Here is a 17,144-nt window from a genome sequence, read left to right as displayed (position 1 = left end):
AATAATTATACTAGGTAAGCAGACTGTACACTCCAAATAAAAGACCAAGATTGCCAGATTGCACAAAAAAAGCAAGACACAACTATATGGTGTCTACAAGAAACCCATTTTAAGTATAATTATACAGATAGGTTAAAAGTAAAAGAATGGAAAAGATATCCAATGAAAACAATAACCAAAAGAAAGCTGAAGTGGCTGTTAGTGGCTATATGTTAATATTAGAGAAAGACTTCAGAACAAAGAACAATACAAGAGATGTTTAAGGTGTCAATTCATCAAGAAGACATAATGGCTTCATTATACATAAAGAAAAAACGGATAGAACTGAAGATTCTGCTTCAGGTAAACTCCCTATAGACCAACCCTCCCAATGAACAACTACAAGCTCTGGAAAAAATACAAAAACTGATTACCTGAGGATTCTGAATAGTACACTAAAATTGTAAAGGGGAGTCAAAACATGAAGCAATTGACAGAGTTGGGGAGTTTCCTGCTTTTAGGGGATTTTGCCATGAGAGTGGGCATCCGTCACAAATTAGCATAACTTAAGCAACTAAAACTCCAAGAGAAACTGTGACATCTTTCTGGCCAGAGGAAAGAGAGAAAGGTTCTGGGCAATCATGGATGCCACCAAAATGAGTGGAGAATCCCAAAAGAGACAGAACCAGAAAAGGGGATGCCTTAATTCTGTGAACGAACATCACATACATCTCAGGCTGATCCCTCCCTAAATGATATATACACAAGACACACTCAAAAGTAGCACAGCAAAAGCTGAAAGAATTGAAATGAGACTTGAAGTGCAACTCACAGAAGCTGACACAGCTTACAGTTAACTGCCAAGTAAAACAAACACATCAACATTCCTCAGAGGAATATCACAGAATCCAGAGTCTACACAATGTAATATTCACGATACCCAGGATACAATCCAAAATTACTCACTGTACAAAGAACCAAGAAGATATGACCCATTCCCAAGGAAAAAGACACTAAACAGAGAACAACATCAAAATGACATAAATATTAAAATGTTCAGACATACACTCAATGGAACAGAACAGTATACAGAAATAAAACCACACATATGTGTTCAACTGATCTTCAACAATAATGTCAAGGTATTTCAATGCAGAAAGAATATTCTTTTCAACACAAGTTGCTAAAACTGGATACCGGTATGGGGAAAAAAAATAACCTTGACCCTTATATCATACAATATACAACAATCAACTCAAAATGGATCACAGACCTAAACATAAGAATAAAACTATGATGCGGCCACTTTGGAAAACGGTTTGGCATTTCCTCAAAAGGTTAAACATAAGAGTTACCATATGACCCAACAATTCTACTCCTAAGTATTTCTTTCCAAGAGAAATGAAAACAGGTATCCACACTAAAACTCGTACACACGTGCTCATACCAGCATTATACACAAGAGGCAAAAAATATAAAGAAACCCAAATGTCCATCAATTGAAGAACAGATAAATTAAATGTGTTATATTCATACAATGGAATGTCATTTGGCTGATACATGCTACAACATGGATAAACCTTGAAAATACATATGGCTTCACTTATATGAAACATCCAGAATAGGCAAATCTATAGAGATGGAAAGTAGATTAGTGGTTGCCTAGCACTAGAGGCGATAGGAGGTTTGGAGAATGATGGCTAAAGGGTATAGAGTTTCTTTTTGAGATGATGAAAATGTTCTAAAATTGTGGTGATAGTAGCACAATTCTGTGAGCATACTAAGAACCACTGAATTGTACACTTTAAATGGGTGAATTTATGGTATGTGAATCATACCTCGAAATAAAGTTATTACAGAATCAGAAAGCTAAAACTATAAAACTTTTATAAGAAAATATAAAAGATTTGTGTTCTTGGGGTAGGCAGATTTCTTAGAACACAAAAAGCATTATCCATAAAAGAAAGAAACTGACAAACTACACTTCATCAGAGTTTAAAACTTGTTTTTTTGAAAGACACTGTTAAAAGTAAAATAAAAAGGCAAGCCTCAGACTGGGAGAAATATTTTACAAAGCATTTATCTAATAAAAGACTTATATACAGTATACATAAATAACACTTACAACAAAATAAGACAAACAGCCCAATTTTTTAAATGGGCAAGAGCAGAACAGATACTTTAACAATGAAGATATAAGAAAAGCCATTAAGCACATGAAAATACACTCATCATGAGTCATTAGGCAAATGCAAAATTAAAATCAGAATGAAACACCACTATACTCACTAGAATGGCTAGAATTTAAAAAACTGAAAATACCAAGGGTTCAAGAGGTTATGGAGCAACTGGAACTCTCCACTACAGATGAGAATACAAAAACAGTACAGCCTCTTTGGAAAACAGTTTGACAATTTCTCATTTGACCCTGCAATTCCACTTCTAGCTGTGTATGTACTCAAGAGAAATGAAAACATAAATCTACATAAAGACCTGTACATTAATGTTATTTCATGGCAGCTTCAGTAATAATAGCCCCAAACTGGAAACAACACAAATGGGCAACAACAAGCAAACAGATAAATAAATTGTAGTAAATCCATCCAATGGAATACTATCAGTAATTAAAAAGGAATAAACTATTGATATATGCAACAATATGTATCAATCTTAAAGGACTACACTAAGTGAACAAAGCTAGACATGAAAGACTACATAGTGTATGCTTCCATTTATTTGACATTCCAAAAAAGGCAAAATACAGTAACAGAAAGGTGATCAGTGGTTGACAGAGGCAGTGGAAGGGAAAGAGGACTGACTACAAAGGGGCATGAGGGAACTTCCTGGGACAATGAAAATGTTCTATATCTTGATTGTGGTGATTATAAAACTATGTGCATTAATTAAAACTCACGAAACTAGACATTTAGCATGGGTGAATGTTAATGTTAATAAATTATGCTCAATAAAGTTGATTTTTTAAAAAAGGACAATTAGTAGTTTCATTCCTTTTCTAAGTCTACAGAGGTTCTCGAGGTCTTAGGTAATTCCCCAAAGGTCTCAATATCCAATCTGCTCCATTTTTAGGGTCCAATCTTGATTTCTACTTCTTACATGTCTTATGATTAAAAGTATAGCACCTCTACAAAGGATCATAAGAGACTACTACGAGCAACTATATGTCCATAAAATGGACAACCTAGAAGAAATGGACATATTCTTAGAATGGTACAATCTCCCAAGACTGAAGCAGGAAGAAATAGAAAATATAAACAGACCAATTACCAGTACTGAAATTGAATCAGTAATTTTAAAACTCCCAACAAACAAAAGTCCAAGACCAGATGGCTTCACAGGTGAATTCTACCAACATCTAGAGAAGAGTTAACACCTATCCTTCTGAAACTATTCTAAAAAATTGCAGAGGAACGAACACCTCCTAACTCATTCTGTGAGGCCACCATCACCCTGATACCAAAACCAAACAAAGATATCACAAAAAAGGAAAATTACAAGCCAGTATCACCGATGAGCATAGATACAAAAATCCTCAACAAAATACTAGCAAACTGGGACTTCCCTGGTGGCATAGTGGTTAAGGAACCGCCTGCCAACGCAGAGGACATGGGTTTGAGCCCTGGTCCGGGAAGATCCCACATGCCTCAAAGCAACTAAGCCTGTGCACCACACCTACTGAGCCTGTGCTCTAGAGGCCGCGAGCCACAACTACTGAGCCCGCATGCCACAACCACTGAAGCCTGTGGACCCGTGCTCGGCAACAAGAGAAGCCACCACAATAAGAAGCACACACACCGCAACGAACAGTAGCCCCCACTCGCTGCAACTAGAGAAAAGCCCACACACAGCAACGAAGCCCCAATGCAGCCAAAAATAAATAAATTAAATAAATAAATTTAAAAATAATAATAAAGGTCATATATGACAAACCCACAGCTAACATCATACTCAATGGTGAAAAGCTGAGAGCATTTCCTCTAAGATCAGGAACAAGACAAGGATGCCCACTCTCACCACTTTTATTCAACACAGTTTTGGAAGCCCTAGCCACAGCAATCAGAGACAAAAAGAAATAAAAGGAATCCAAATTGGAAAAGAAGAAGCAGAACTGTCACTGTTTGCAGATGACATGATGCTACACATAGAAAATCCTAAAGATGCTACCAGAAAACTACTAGAGCTCATCGGTGAATTCAGTAAAGTTGCTGGATACAAAATTAATATACAGAAATCTGTTGCATTTCTAAACACTAAAAATGAAATATCAGAAAGAGAAATTAAGGAAACAATCCCATTTACCATCGTATCAAAAAGAATAAAATACTTAGGAATAAACCTAGCTAAGGAGGCAAAAGATCTGTATTACAAAAACTATAAGACACTGATAACAGAAACTGAAGATGACCAAACAGATGGAAAAATATACCGTGTTCTTGGATTGGAATAATCAATATTGTTAAAATTACCATGACTACCCAACGCAATATACAGATTCAACACAATCCCTATCAAATTACCAGTGGCATTTTTCACAAAACTAGAACAAAAAAATTTTTAATTTGTATGGAAACACAAAAGACCTTAAATAGCCAAAACAATCTTGAGAAAGAAGAACGCAGCTAGAGGAATCATGCTCCCTGGCTTCAGACTATACTACAAAGCTACAGTAATCAAAACAGTGTAGTATTGGCACAAAAACATACAGATCAATGGAACAGGATAGAAAGTGCAGAAAAAAACCCACACACTTATGATCAATTAATCTATGACAAATGAGGCAAAAATATACAATGGAGAAAAGGCAGTCTCTTCAATAAGTGGTGCTGGGGAAACTGGACAGCTACGTGTAAAAGAATGAATTAGAACATTCTCTAACACCAGATACAAAAATAAACTCAAAATGGATTAAAGACCTAAATGTAAGACCAGATACTATAAAACTCCTAGAGGAAAACATAGGCAGAACACTCTTTGACAAAAAAAAAAATCACAGCAATATTTTTTTGGATGCATCTTCTAGAGTAATGGAAGTAAAAACAAAAATAAACAAATGGGACCTAATTAAACTTAAAAGCTTTTGCACAGCAAAGGAAATCATAAACAAAATGAAAAGACAACCTACGGACTGGGAGAAAATATTTGCAAATGATGCTACCAATGAGGGATTAACTTCCAAAATATACAAACAGTTCATACAGCTTAATATCAAAAAAAAAACCAAACAACCTAATCAAAAAATGGGAAGAAGACTTAAATAGACATTTCTCCAAAGAAGACATACAGGCACATGAAAAGATGCTCAACATTGCTAATTATTAGAGAAATGCAAATCAAAACTATAATGAGGTATGACCTCACACCAGTCAAAATGGCCACCATTAAAAAAAAGTCTACAAATAATAAATGCTGGAGAGGGTGTGGAGAAAAAGGAACCTTCCTACACTGTTGGTGGGAATGTAAATTGGTGCCGCCGCTATGAAAAACAGTATGGAGGTTCCTTAAAAAATTAAAAATAGAGTTATCATATGATGCAGCAATCCACTCGTGGGCATATATCGGGAGAAAACTCTACTTTGAAAGGATACATGCACACCAATGTTCACAGAAGCACTATGTACAACAACCAAGACGTGGAAACAACCTAAGTGTCCACTGACAGATGAATGGATAAAGAAGACGTGGTACGTATATAGAATGGAATATTACTCAGCCATAAAAAAGAATGAAATAATGCCATTTGCAGCAACATGGATGGACCTATAGATTATCATACTAAGTGAAGTAAGTCAGACAGAAAAAGCCAAATATTATATGGTACCACTTATATGTAGAATCTAAAAAAAATGATACAAATGAATTTATTTACAAAACAGAAACAGACTCACAGACACAGAAAACAAACTTATGGTTAACAAAGGGGATAGTGGGGCGGGAGGTTGGGGTGGGGGAGATAAATCAGGAGTTTGGGATTAACATATATACACTACGATATATAAAATAGATAAATAACAAGGACCTACTATATAGCACAGGGAACTATCCTGTAATAACCTATAATGGAAAAGAATCTGAAAAAGAATAGATATATATGTGTATGTATAACTGAATCACTTTGCTGTACACCTGAAACTAACACAACAGTGTAAATTAACTATACTTCAATTTAAAAAATGGTTAAAAAAGAAGTATAGCACCTCTGAAACACAAAACTCTAAATTTTGTGTGTATGGTTCGGAGAATACATAGACCAGACTGACATAAAACCTACATGCTATCATCTCCAGCTAAATTACAGATGCAGTCAAACATTATTTGATCCTTCTGGAACTTTTCAGGCTTCCTTGCTTGCTTTTCTCATCTCCCCATTAAAAAGAATTTACCATAAATATCTAGTAGCTCATTCTTATACAGGGTACAAATCTCAGTTTCAGAGACTGCAACATTAAACAGCAGATCAGCTTTAAACACATGTAGTCTGTTTGCCAATACCTACAGAATGCACTGCATTTTCCACAAAGATTAATGAATTTCTCATTATACCATCACTCCCAAAATAATCACAGGCAAATAAAGAATACTGCAACCAAGGGAAAAATTAAGCAGATTGGGCTATCAGTTGCAATTAGGTTTTAAAGAACAAACAAAGGCATTTGGGAAAGGGGCTGGCACACATTATCCAGAATTCAAGATGGGCTTTCCTGCATATCTACAACAGCAAGAAACTGGAAATGTATCAAATAGCCCATGTGAACTGCATGCAGAATATAATGAGGACCTTGGAGAAAACCAGAATTAATCATTCACACAGATATCTCCAAAGAAAATGAAAAAGAACAAGATGTGAAGGGGGGTATAAGGCACTTGTAGGTTCTGACATGGACAAACTCTGTATTACCCAAATGTTTTGGAAGACACACCACACTTTAAAATTAATCTTGCTCTATAGCTCTACAGAGTCAACAGTAAGTGAGAGACTGCTATTAGCAAAGAGATATGACAACTAATAAAAAGAACAAACAAAATAAACTCACACATGATTGCAAAAGGCCCAAATGCAAACTTAAAACTGTCTAGAATAAAATGGAATTATACTTAAGCAGAAATATGCCTCTTCTTCCATTACTGTAGTTCACCCCCTGCAATAAATCAGGGCCAGTGTCTTTTATTTATGTGTAAACCCATATTCCTGGTAGGCAAACTGACCTAGGTGGCAGTCATTTATCCTAGTGCTCTAATATATATCATAAATGGTAAGATTGGGAGAAACAAAAGCTAGGTGTTTGAGGATGGAGTTGGGCTGACACTCACCACAAACTTCTCACCATTCTGCTCCACATGTTTGTATGTGGGGACCGATATGGGCACTGCTTGCTTTTCTGTGTAATCATAAAATGACTGTCCCAACGAGTCGTCACTGGGATCTAGGTTATCTGCCTCATGAGGAGGTACAGATAACACTGTCAAGATCAATTCCTTCTCGCCTGCTCGGATCAGGTCCACCACCTGCTTGTGTGTCGCCCCCTCAACATTCACGCCGTTCCTAAGGGGAAAAAGGGAAAAAGACAATCCCATAAACCAGAAGGGTCCAAACACCTTATAGCTCCACCCTCCTGCCCCCACTCCAGTGTCATGAAGTATGAACCACAAAATAAAAAGATCACTTTGGTTCCAGAAAAGCTGTTCATGTTTTTACAAATCATAATGTGAAAAAGTGTGTGTGAACTTATGGCAGGGGGAAAAAATGGCAACAGGTGAAAGGACCTACCCTTCCTCTATGCTGGAACCTCGCACACAGCCTCAGGAAAACACAAGGGAAGGAGGGTGAAGCTGAGGAGGGAACAAAGCTTTTAAAGCCAATTTCCTCATCCTAACTAAGCACGTATACAATACAATAAAGTGGCTTTTAACAATCCTGCCATTTGAACTGTTCTTTGCCCTTTTTAAATTTCTTAGAATTGGGAATTCTGTCAAAAGAAATTTTTCACAAAATATGCTCCCTTAATTTGTAAAGACTCAAAAAGTATGACTTAAGATAGTTCTTTTACATTTGTATCTGATTTCTCCCCATATCTTAAAACTGGTCAACTTAATTTTGCTTTATACCAAGTTTCATCACCTTGGGAATTAAATGATATATATCTTCATACACACTAGTTTCCTCTATCACTCAGTTTTAAAAAAGGCAAGGAGATAACCTCTCTAAAATTTTATTATCTGACCCAACTTCCTTTGTTCTCCCAATCTCTTCAATTAGTATCTACTTTTTTTTCTGTTCTGTGCTATCTCACTTAAAGCCCTGTTTAACCAGTTCAAACTAAAAAATGTACCGCTAAGGTTACATAGTATATCAACCTACGCATTCTCCTTCCTGTTCCACTGTGTATAAAAAGGCTGAAACTAGGAAAAGTACAAGGTTTGGAAGAACAATAATTTTGTCAAGAAAGATGCTGCGTCTCAGAAAACTCACTCAGCAAACTGAACTACCTTCCCAGAATGCTGACCCAGCCCGTTATCTCAGCAAAAACCACTAGGCAGCTAGCTAGCTGACCTGGAGGTTCCCTCCATGGCTATCCCAAGAGGGTTAGGAAATACACACCTGGCCTTTAGTCAATTTGATAAAAGCTTATCTGCCCTTTAAACTCTTTTTCACTCTTGTTCCAAACCATTAGGGTTTTTCCTTCCTGCAAATGATGCTAGGTTTAGTAACAAGCCTTCCACAAACTTTTCAATCACTGGAATTGTCTGTCAGACAGAGTATTGTATCTGAAACATCCATTAATATAAACAGAACAGGCAGGAGATCATCCAGCTAAGCCTCCTTCCTTATTCTAGGTTTAACAATCTAGCCAGTAAATTCAGTACTGTTGACATTTCACAACCGAAAGTCTAACTTAAATACACACACACACACACACACACACACACACACACACTACAGCAATTTTACAACTGGCTAGCTATAGAAGAAAATAAAGAGCTCCCTCCACTGATGGAAATTTGAGCTTTTAAAATTCAGATCAGGTCAGACCAGTGGCCAGAAAAAGTGGTCAGTTCTTTGATCATACAGCAGGATGGTAAAATAGAAGAAAATGGGCTTTGGAGCTAGATCTACATGGGTTCAAATCCTCGCCCTGCCAGAATTGGTCTTAAGTCATTTAACCTTTCTTAGCATTGCTTTCCATGTCTATAAAATAGAGACAATAATCAGTCCCTAACAGAGTCGTTGTGAAGATTAATGTAATAAAACATGTAACTTGCCAAGATCAATGCCTGAACACTCATATCAGAAAGTATATTAAGGAAAGAAGTACTATGTATCTATGCGTTATGAAGAGATTTTGATTAAAGAATAAATAGAAACCTGAAGTTGGGGATTGGTAAAGCATTTCATCTGAATCTTTGACCTAATTACTAGTTCTGGGAAAATATTTTGATGGTAGAAGAAATAAAATGGAAAAGGCAAAAGTTAAAAATCAACATAGAGAATTTGATCTATCCCTAGGAATCTTAGCTTAACTCATGAATATCCTTGTTAATTTTTTTTTTTTTTAACAAAGTGAGGAAAACTAATACCGTAGAGACTGAAGAAAACATCTTGGATACTAAAACACGATTTTTATGTTAGTACAATCAATTTTATGAGATGAGCATTTGTGAAAAAAGTTTAAGAACTGATGAGCATTTGTGAAAAAAGTTTAAGAACTGATGCTCAAATCTTATTTTTCAGCTCCCTAATTTTTCCTAATTTTAAAGGATTTTTAATCTGGACTACTCTGTCGATAGGCTTGGGGGCGGGGGGCGGTCAGTGAACCCCTACAGAATTTGTATGTAAAATTATATTTGTCTACATATATGCATTTTTTTCGGGAAGAGGGCCCACAGCTTTCATCAGCTTCAAAAAAGGAGTATGTAATCTCCAGAACGGTTAAGAACTATTGTTTTCAATGCATACCTCCACCCATTCAGTTTTCAAGTCAGAATACATGTTCCTTGGGTCACTCACAGAAATAAGCCCTGAAAATCGGCAAACTTAAGTGAGGCTTACTCCAAAAGCAGTCAGGGAGCAAGGAAGGTTGCTTAGGTTTCACTTCTTTAATAGTAAGACCAAGCTTCAAACTGGCTATCATCCCAAAAACCCTCTTAAAAAAACCCAAAACAACAACAAAAACAAAAAACCAAAAAGCAGGAAAGAACTACCAGTGTCATATTCTAAACACACTTGCTAATACTTATCTGGTTCAACTATAGAAAGAATTCTATACATTCCACAATTTAATACAAGCTGGAAATTCCTTCATTCTTCAGAGAATGAAATGGGTCAGTAAAAACCCCAGGATGCCTGATTTCAAAAAGGGCCCTCCCTCCTCAAGAATTAAGAGACCTTCATAGTCATAAAAATGTTTATATGATATCCCCTGTTCCACAAGAATGCTACTATACCAGGCTCATATTAGGTGTGGCCCAATTTGGCCGATTCTGAAGACATAAATGAATGTAAACTATAAATTCTGCAGAAAGGGAACTTTCAGCACTACAGACTTCTGGTTCAAAGCATGGGTTTTGGAGTCAGAGAGACTTCCGTTTGAATACCAGTTGTGCCATTTAAGAGATGAGACATTTGGCAAATGATTCAATCTCATTAAGCCTCAATTTCTTAACTCATAAAATGGGGCTAATAATATAACAGAGTTGCTGTTAAGACCTCAAATGAGATAAAGCTCTAGAATACAGTAATCACTCAATAAAAGGTAGTTATTCATGTGACAGTATTTCTATCAGCTGGGCAAGCAGGTTGGTAGTATTTTGGCCTCCTGATGAAACAAACAAACCCTTTCTACGACCAATTTCCCTTGCTTTTCTTTTGTCTTTGTAACATAATCTAGATGGAATTCATTTGAAAATAAATGACTGAGCTCTCAACCAATGATAATAGGAAACACAAGATAGTCAACTTCAAAAGATAACTACCACATCAGAGAACCACTAAGTCCTATACCACACAAAAGTAACTACTGCCCAGTAGGTTCTACCCATCAATGCTTTTTCTACAAAGAAAGGCTTAAACACACCATCAAAAATTTTCAACAGATATGTGATTAAACAAATACAGTAAAATGTTAATTATAGAATCTAGGTGGTAAACGGGTATTCTCGTGCAATTCCTTCAACTTTTCTGTATGTTTGAAATTTTCCAAAATAGAAAGTGGAGGGGGCTTCCCTAGTGGCGCAGTGGTTAAGACTCCACCTGCCAATGCAGGGGACAAGGGTTCAAGCCCTGGTTCGGGAAGTTCCCACACGCCACGGCGCAACGAAGCCCGTGCGCCACAACTACTGAGCCTGCGCTCTAGAGCCCGCAAGCCACAACTACGGAAGCCCGCGTGCCTAGAGCCCATGCTCCGCAACAAGAAAAGCCAACGCAATGAGAAGCCCACGCACCGCAACGAAAAGTAGCCCCCGCTCGCCACAACTAGAGGAAGCACGCACACAGCAAGGAAGACCCAAGCAGCCAAAAATAAATTAAATTAATTAATTAATTTAAAAAATAAATAAATAAAATGTGGAGGGAAAAAAGAAGGCAACCAAAAAATCCAACCATCCACAACTAAGACCAAAATTTAGTTTCCTTAGGCAACTAGATGGTACCCAATTACTTTGTGTCTTCAGCATTGTAAAGATACACTTGATAATTTTAATAAAATGCCCCTCATTTTTTACATAAGACCAAAATTTGACCCCATTGGAGAGGCCTTTAGGTAGCTAATGGGAGTGGCTTTAAGTAAGGCTTTTATTCAACTAAAGTTAGCCAGCTGAAGAAACTGCAAAGCTAATGTAAACACTCCCAAAAGGCAGGGGAAAAAAAGTTCTAAATAGTCAGGATTTGTATACGGTTTATGAAGGAACCTGTATATAATGAAACTAGGTACGGATGGAAATATGACACAGCCAATCACTCACTATACGTGCCACAGGAAGGAGCCATTCTATGTGGTAAGCAGAATATTATTTTGACCCCCTGTGACACGCAGGAAAGTAATTAAAGTGTAGTTAGTCCCCCAGAGGGAGCCTGTAAAAAACAGACAATGAAGTCCTATAACTGCAAGCAGTAGGAGACACTTCTCAATTCTGTAGGTTAAAACACAATGGCTACATGTTCACAGAAAGGTTAAAATAAAAAAGTTTTGCCAAGGATGTGGAAGAGATGGAATTCTCATGCATTGCTGATGGGAGCATAAAGCAAAAACAATCTGGCAGTTTCTTATAATGTGAAACATAAACACATTTACTATATGACCTAGCAATTCCACTCCTACGTATCTACCCAAGAGAAATGAAAACATGTCCATACAAACAATTATAGTAGAACGTTCATTGAAGCTTTATTCATCATAGTCCAAAACTGAAAACAGTCAAATGTCTATCAAGAGGTAAACAGATAAACTGTGGCACATTCATGCCACAGAGTATTACTCAAGCAATAAAAAGGACCAAACTACTGATGTCCACAATATGGATGAATCTCAAAAATACACTGAGCAAAGAAGACAGAAAAGAGTCTGTTTGATTTGATTTCATTTATTTGAAGTTCAGAACAGACCAAAACCATTCTATAGTGATAATTATCAGATCAGTGGTTGTCTGTCAGGGAGGGGGCGGGGGTAGGGGGAACAACAGACACAAGGAAGCTTTCTGAAGTAATATACGTGCTCTATATCTTGATTGGGGTGGTAGTTAAATGGATCTATACTTTTCTCAGATTTAAAACTCTCAAAATGTGTGCATTTGACTGTATGTAAATTAAACCTCAATAAAGTTGATTTTAAAATAAAATTATATAATATCCTCATTTATAAATGTAAAATAGTAGTCCATCATCAGAGTGAAACAGCCCCTATTCTGCTTTTAGATTACTCTGAATTTTTTTTTGTTGTTATTGACAATGTTGTTATGAAGATCCTAGTAGATGAATCTGTACACATATCTGCAGTACAAAATTGTTTAATGGATAAAACACACCCTTTTTCCTTCACCTCCCATATCTTTGTGGAAAATAAGCTAAGCCTTCAATACTTTCACTTCTTACAAGCCTATTTCAACAAAATAATGAAGAGAAAATTAAGCCAGAGCTAGTTTTACCCCTGCTACTGCTTTGGCCTTTTGTCTTAACCTCTATAAACAACAGGACACGTATTTCAAGCCTAGTGTAGTTAAGAACGTCAGTAACAGATGATTATAAAGCTAAGCCAGAGAGCAACAGCATCTCTGTCTAGTTTATTAAAGCCAAAATGTGAGAAACATCAAACTCACTCAACACTTGATTAATACTATTATACTACATTATAAATATAATTGATCTTTTTTAGGAGTCCTAGAATCCCCTTGTTAGATTTTTAAGCATTCAAGGCTGTAAAGCATCTTCTTCTCAGAGAGTATTTGAAAAAGAATTTGTCCAGCCAAACAGCTAACATTAGAAAAACTTTTAATGACATTGAAGTACATCAAGCAAATGAACTTACAGCTCAAAAAATATTTATGAAGACTATATGCAAACATGGAAAAGTCCTTATAGTATGTAAAATGCAAAAAACAAAGACTATAAATATTGTTTGAGGTTTTTTGCATTTAAAATATAAAAATATTGTCCATTGTGATCTTATGAGCACGTAAGATATTTCTGCCCCCAAATAGACACAGTATGTAAACAATGAAAATAGCTGAGTTAGGGTAACTATGGAACTATGGGTAATTTTAAAAATTTAACATAGCTTTTCTTTTCAATTACAACAAAGCTTTTTAAAGAAACTCCCTATCTTCTCTGCAATATATCTTCTTGGAAATTGGGTGAAGATCTTCCAAGCTGGAGAAAAACAGTCCCCTGCATCATCAAAAGAACGACACTTCCTTTGACTTTTCACTGGTTCATTGCCCAGTTGTTGAGTACATCTATACTAGACACTAGACTATAAAAACAAGGAACTACTCTACTGAAATGTAAAGACATGTCCTTTTAAATTTTGCAGTTAAATCATCTGGCTGGCTTAGGTTGACTCCTTTTCATCCACCTCTGCCTCTTTGCTATCTAACTTAGGCAAACAATCAAGTCACATAATTGACTAATTGTCTTAGCAATCACGCTGTACTTTGCCCTAACACTCTGGAGATAAGGGATTCAGACATGCATAAGCAATAAAAATAGCCAAAGGAAGTCAAGCTTGATGGTGTCTGTACCAAAGTACAATGCCAGACCACTAAATATCAATAACTTTTTGGAATTTTGTTTCAGAAATAGTAACATTTTAGAACACCTAATTTACTGACAGGACAAGAGAAGTACAACTAGAGAAAGTAAATGGTCAAAGGTTTCTAAAATGCTTGCGTTTTTTCTAATAAACAATCTGGTTAACGATTTTAAAAGCACAAAACTTATCTCAATTACTCTTAATGTTAACTTATGTGGAAAATGAGATGATGACTACATAAACAGGTAAAATCCTTTTGGAAAGCAATTTCACTGGTAATATGCATCTAAAATCATAAAAATGTTCATGTTCTTTCAACCCAAAATGGCCTGAGAATTTATCCGAAGGAAATCATCAAAATATGAGCTCCATGAGGGCAAGAACTTTACAGTGGCATGTAGACCATTCTCAAGTATTTGTTGAAAGAAATGAAATAATCCTGAACACAGAAAAAGCAAGGTACAAGTATGTTCATCATTATTTAGGTTGTTTCCAAATTTCTGTTCTTATAAAAAGTCAGCAATAGGGGGAAATGAATGGTAAAGAAAATTATAGCAAAACAATTTAACTATAAAGCAATCATTTAAAATTGTAAATATGAAGAACAAAATAATCTATAAATATGTTTGAGCCAATGTTATGTTAAGAAGTGGATTATAAAAATGCAACTTCTAAAAGATAACATAGGAGAAAATCTAGTGATGGGTATGACAATGAGATTTTAGACAACCAAAATGTGATCCATGAAAGAAAAAATTGCTAAGATGAATTTATAAAAATTAAAAACTTCCTCTGTGAAAGACACTTAAGAAAAACAAGTCACAGACAGGGAAAAAATATTTGGAAAACACGTATTTGATAAAGGACTTGTATTCAAAATATAAAAGAACCTTAAAACTTAAAACTCAACAATAAGAAAACAAGCCAGTTAAAAATGGGCAGGGACTTCCCTGGTGGTCCAGTGGTTAAGACTCTGTGCTCCCAATGCAGGGCGCCCGGGTTCTATCCCTGGTCAGGGAACTAAGATCCCACATACCGCAACTAAGCCCAAGTTCTGCAACTACTGAGCCTGTGCGCTCTAGAGCCCATGAGCCTCAGCTAGAGAACCCCGTGCGCCACAAGGAAGACCCAGCGCAGCCAGAATAAATAAATAAATAGATAGACAAATAGATACATTTTTTTAAATTAAAAAAATGGGCAAAAATCTGAACAGACACCTCACTAAAGAAGAAATACAGACGGTAAATAAGCATATAAAAGTTACTCAACATCACTCATCATTAGAGAACTGCAAATACCATTAAATACCTATTTGATTGGTTAAAAAAAACCCCACAATAATATCAAATGCTGGTGAAGATGTGGAGCAACAGCAATTCATTCAGTGGTAGAGCCACTCTGGAAGACAGTTTGACAGTTTCTTAAAAAGCTAAACATAGTCTTACCATAAGATCCAGCAATCACACTCCTAGGTATTTACCCAATTGAGTTGACAACTTATATTCACACAAAAACCTGCACACAGATGTTTATAGCAGCTTTATTCATAATTGCCAAAAACTGGAAGCAACCAAGATGTCCTTTATAAGTGAATGGATAAACAAAAGTGGTACATCTAGACAATGGAATATTATTCAGCTATAAAAAGAAATGAGCTCTCAAGCCACAAAAAGACATGCGGGAATCTTAAATGCATATTGCTAAGGGAAAGAAGCCAATCTGAAAAGGCTACACATTGTATGATTCCAATTAATTATATGACATTCCAGAAAAGGCAAAGATCAGTGCGCTGCCAGGGGCCTGGAGGGAGGGGAGGGATGAATAAGTGAAGCACAGGGGATTTTTAGGGCAGTGAAACTATTCCGTATGATACTGTAACACTGCATACATGACAGGATGCACTTGTCAAAACCTACAGAACTTTCCCACACAAAGAGTAAACCTTAATATATGCAACTTTTTCTTAAATCAGTAGGTTCAGAGAATTCCAGGCTGTAACAAGAGAATCTAACTGTATTTCAAATCTATTTCAAAAAACCTCATGGAAGCGGGTAGGGGGGAAAAGGTACAGACCTAAGTAACTGGAAATGAATGAATTCTGTAAGATTAAAGGCCAAAGGGACTGCACATAAGTACTGTATTCTAGTCAATAAAGTTGTTTCCCGCAGGGGTACAGGTTAACAATTCTGGTATTACCACACATGTATACTGGAATTGAAAAATTAAGTAAATAAATGGTGGATGTAGGGAGCCAAGTTTCTCACTGTTGGAGTGGAAATGTACAAATCAGCAAGGGGAGGGGGACAAAACATCCATATGGTAATGAAGAAAAGCTAGAGACATCAGTAAGAACTCATGTTTAACTTAATATAGATACAGATGGTTACATATAGAAATACTTATAGATATGTGTATATACAGGGATTAATAAACACACATATATTTCTTTGCTCTGACAGCTGAGAGGGCCTGAAAGAAAGTACACCCTCTTAGCAAGAACCATACCTAATGCCTAGATCTTGGTTTCTAATAACATTCTCCAGTAAAAAGAACCAGTGCCTCTTGGAGAAATGGCTGATTCTAGGACTGGGGCAGGAAACACACAAGATGAGCCTGGAGCACTGTGTAGTACCAGAAAGTAAGGAAGTGCTCAAAAACAAAATAAAACAAAGAAACACACATTGACGAGAGTATGCAGAAGGGCACAGAAGCCAACTGAAGGAGCTACCAATGGCCGATTCTGGAACAACTGGAGCAACAAAATAAAGTGGCAGTATCAGATTATACAACCCAAAGTATAAAATAAATATCCATGAGCCCATACTGATATAAATAAATGACAGAATAAATTAATACACAGAGGAGAAGAGACATTCTTCTCCTATGCAGAATTCCAAATAAATTATACAG

General features: G+C 36.3%; 1 protein-coding gene across 3 annotated transcripts in view; it reads right to left on the bottom strand.

Annotated features, from left to right (window-relative positions):
- The window catches only part of SNX27 (sorting nexin 27), an 89,581-nt gene that overhangs the window by 58,920 nt on the left and 13,517 nt on the right, over positions 1-17,144 (bottom strand). For all 3 annotated transcript variants that reach the window (XM_068540798.1, XM_068540801.1, XM_068540799.1), the window contains exon 2: positions 7,306-7,537. In XM_068540798.1, the coding sequence (XP_068396899.1) occupies positions 7,306-7,537 (232 nt within the window). The remainder of the gene's footprint in view (positions 1-7,305; positions 7,538-17,144) is intronic.

The sequence above is a fragment of the Eschrichtius robustus genome, chromosome 3 (genome assembly GCF_028021215.1).
Source record: "Eschrichtius robustus isolate mEscRob2 chromosome 3, mEscRob2.pri, whole genome shotgun sequence".
Lineage (NCBI taxonomy): Eukaryota > Metazoa > Chordata > Mammalia > Artiodactyla > Eschrichtiidae > Eschrichtius > Eschrichtius robustus.
This window is presented reverse-complemented; position numbering and strand designations above follow the sequence as displayed.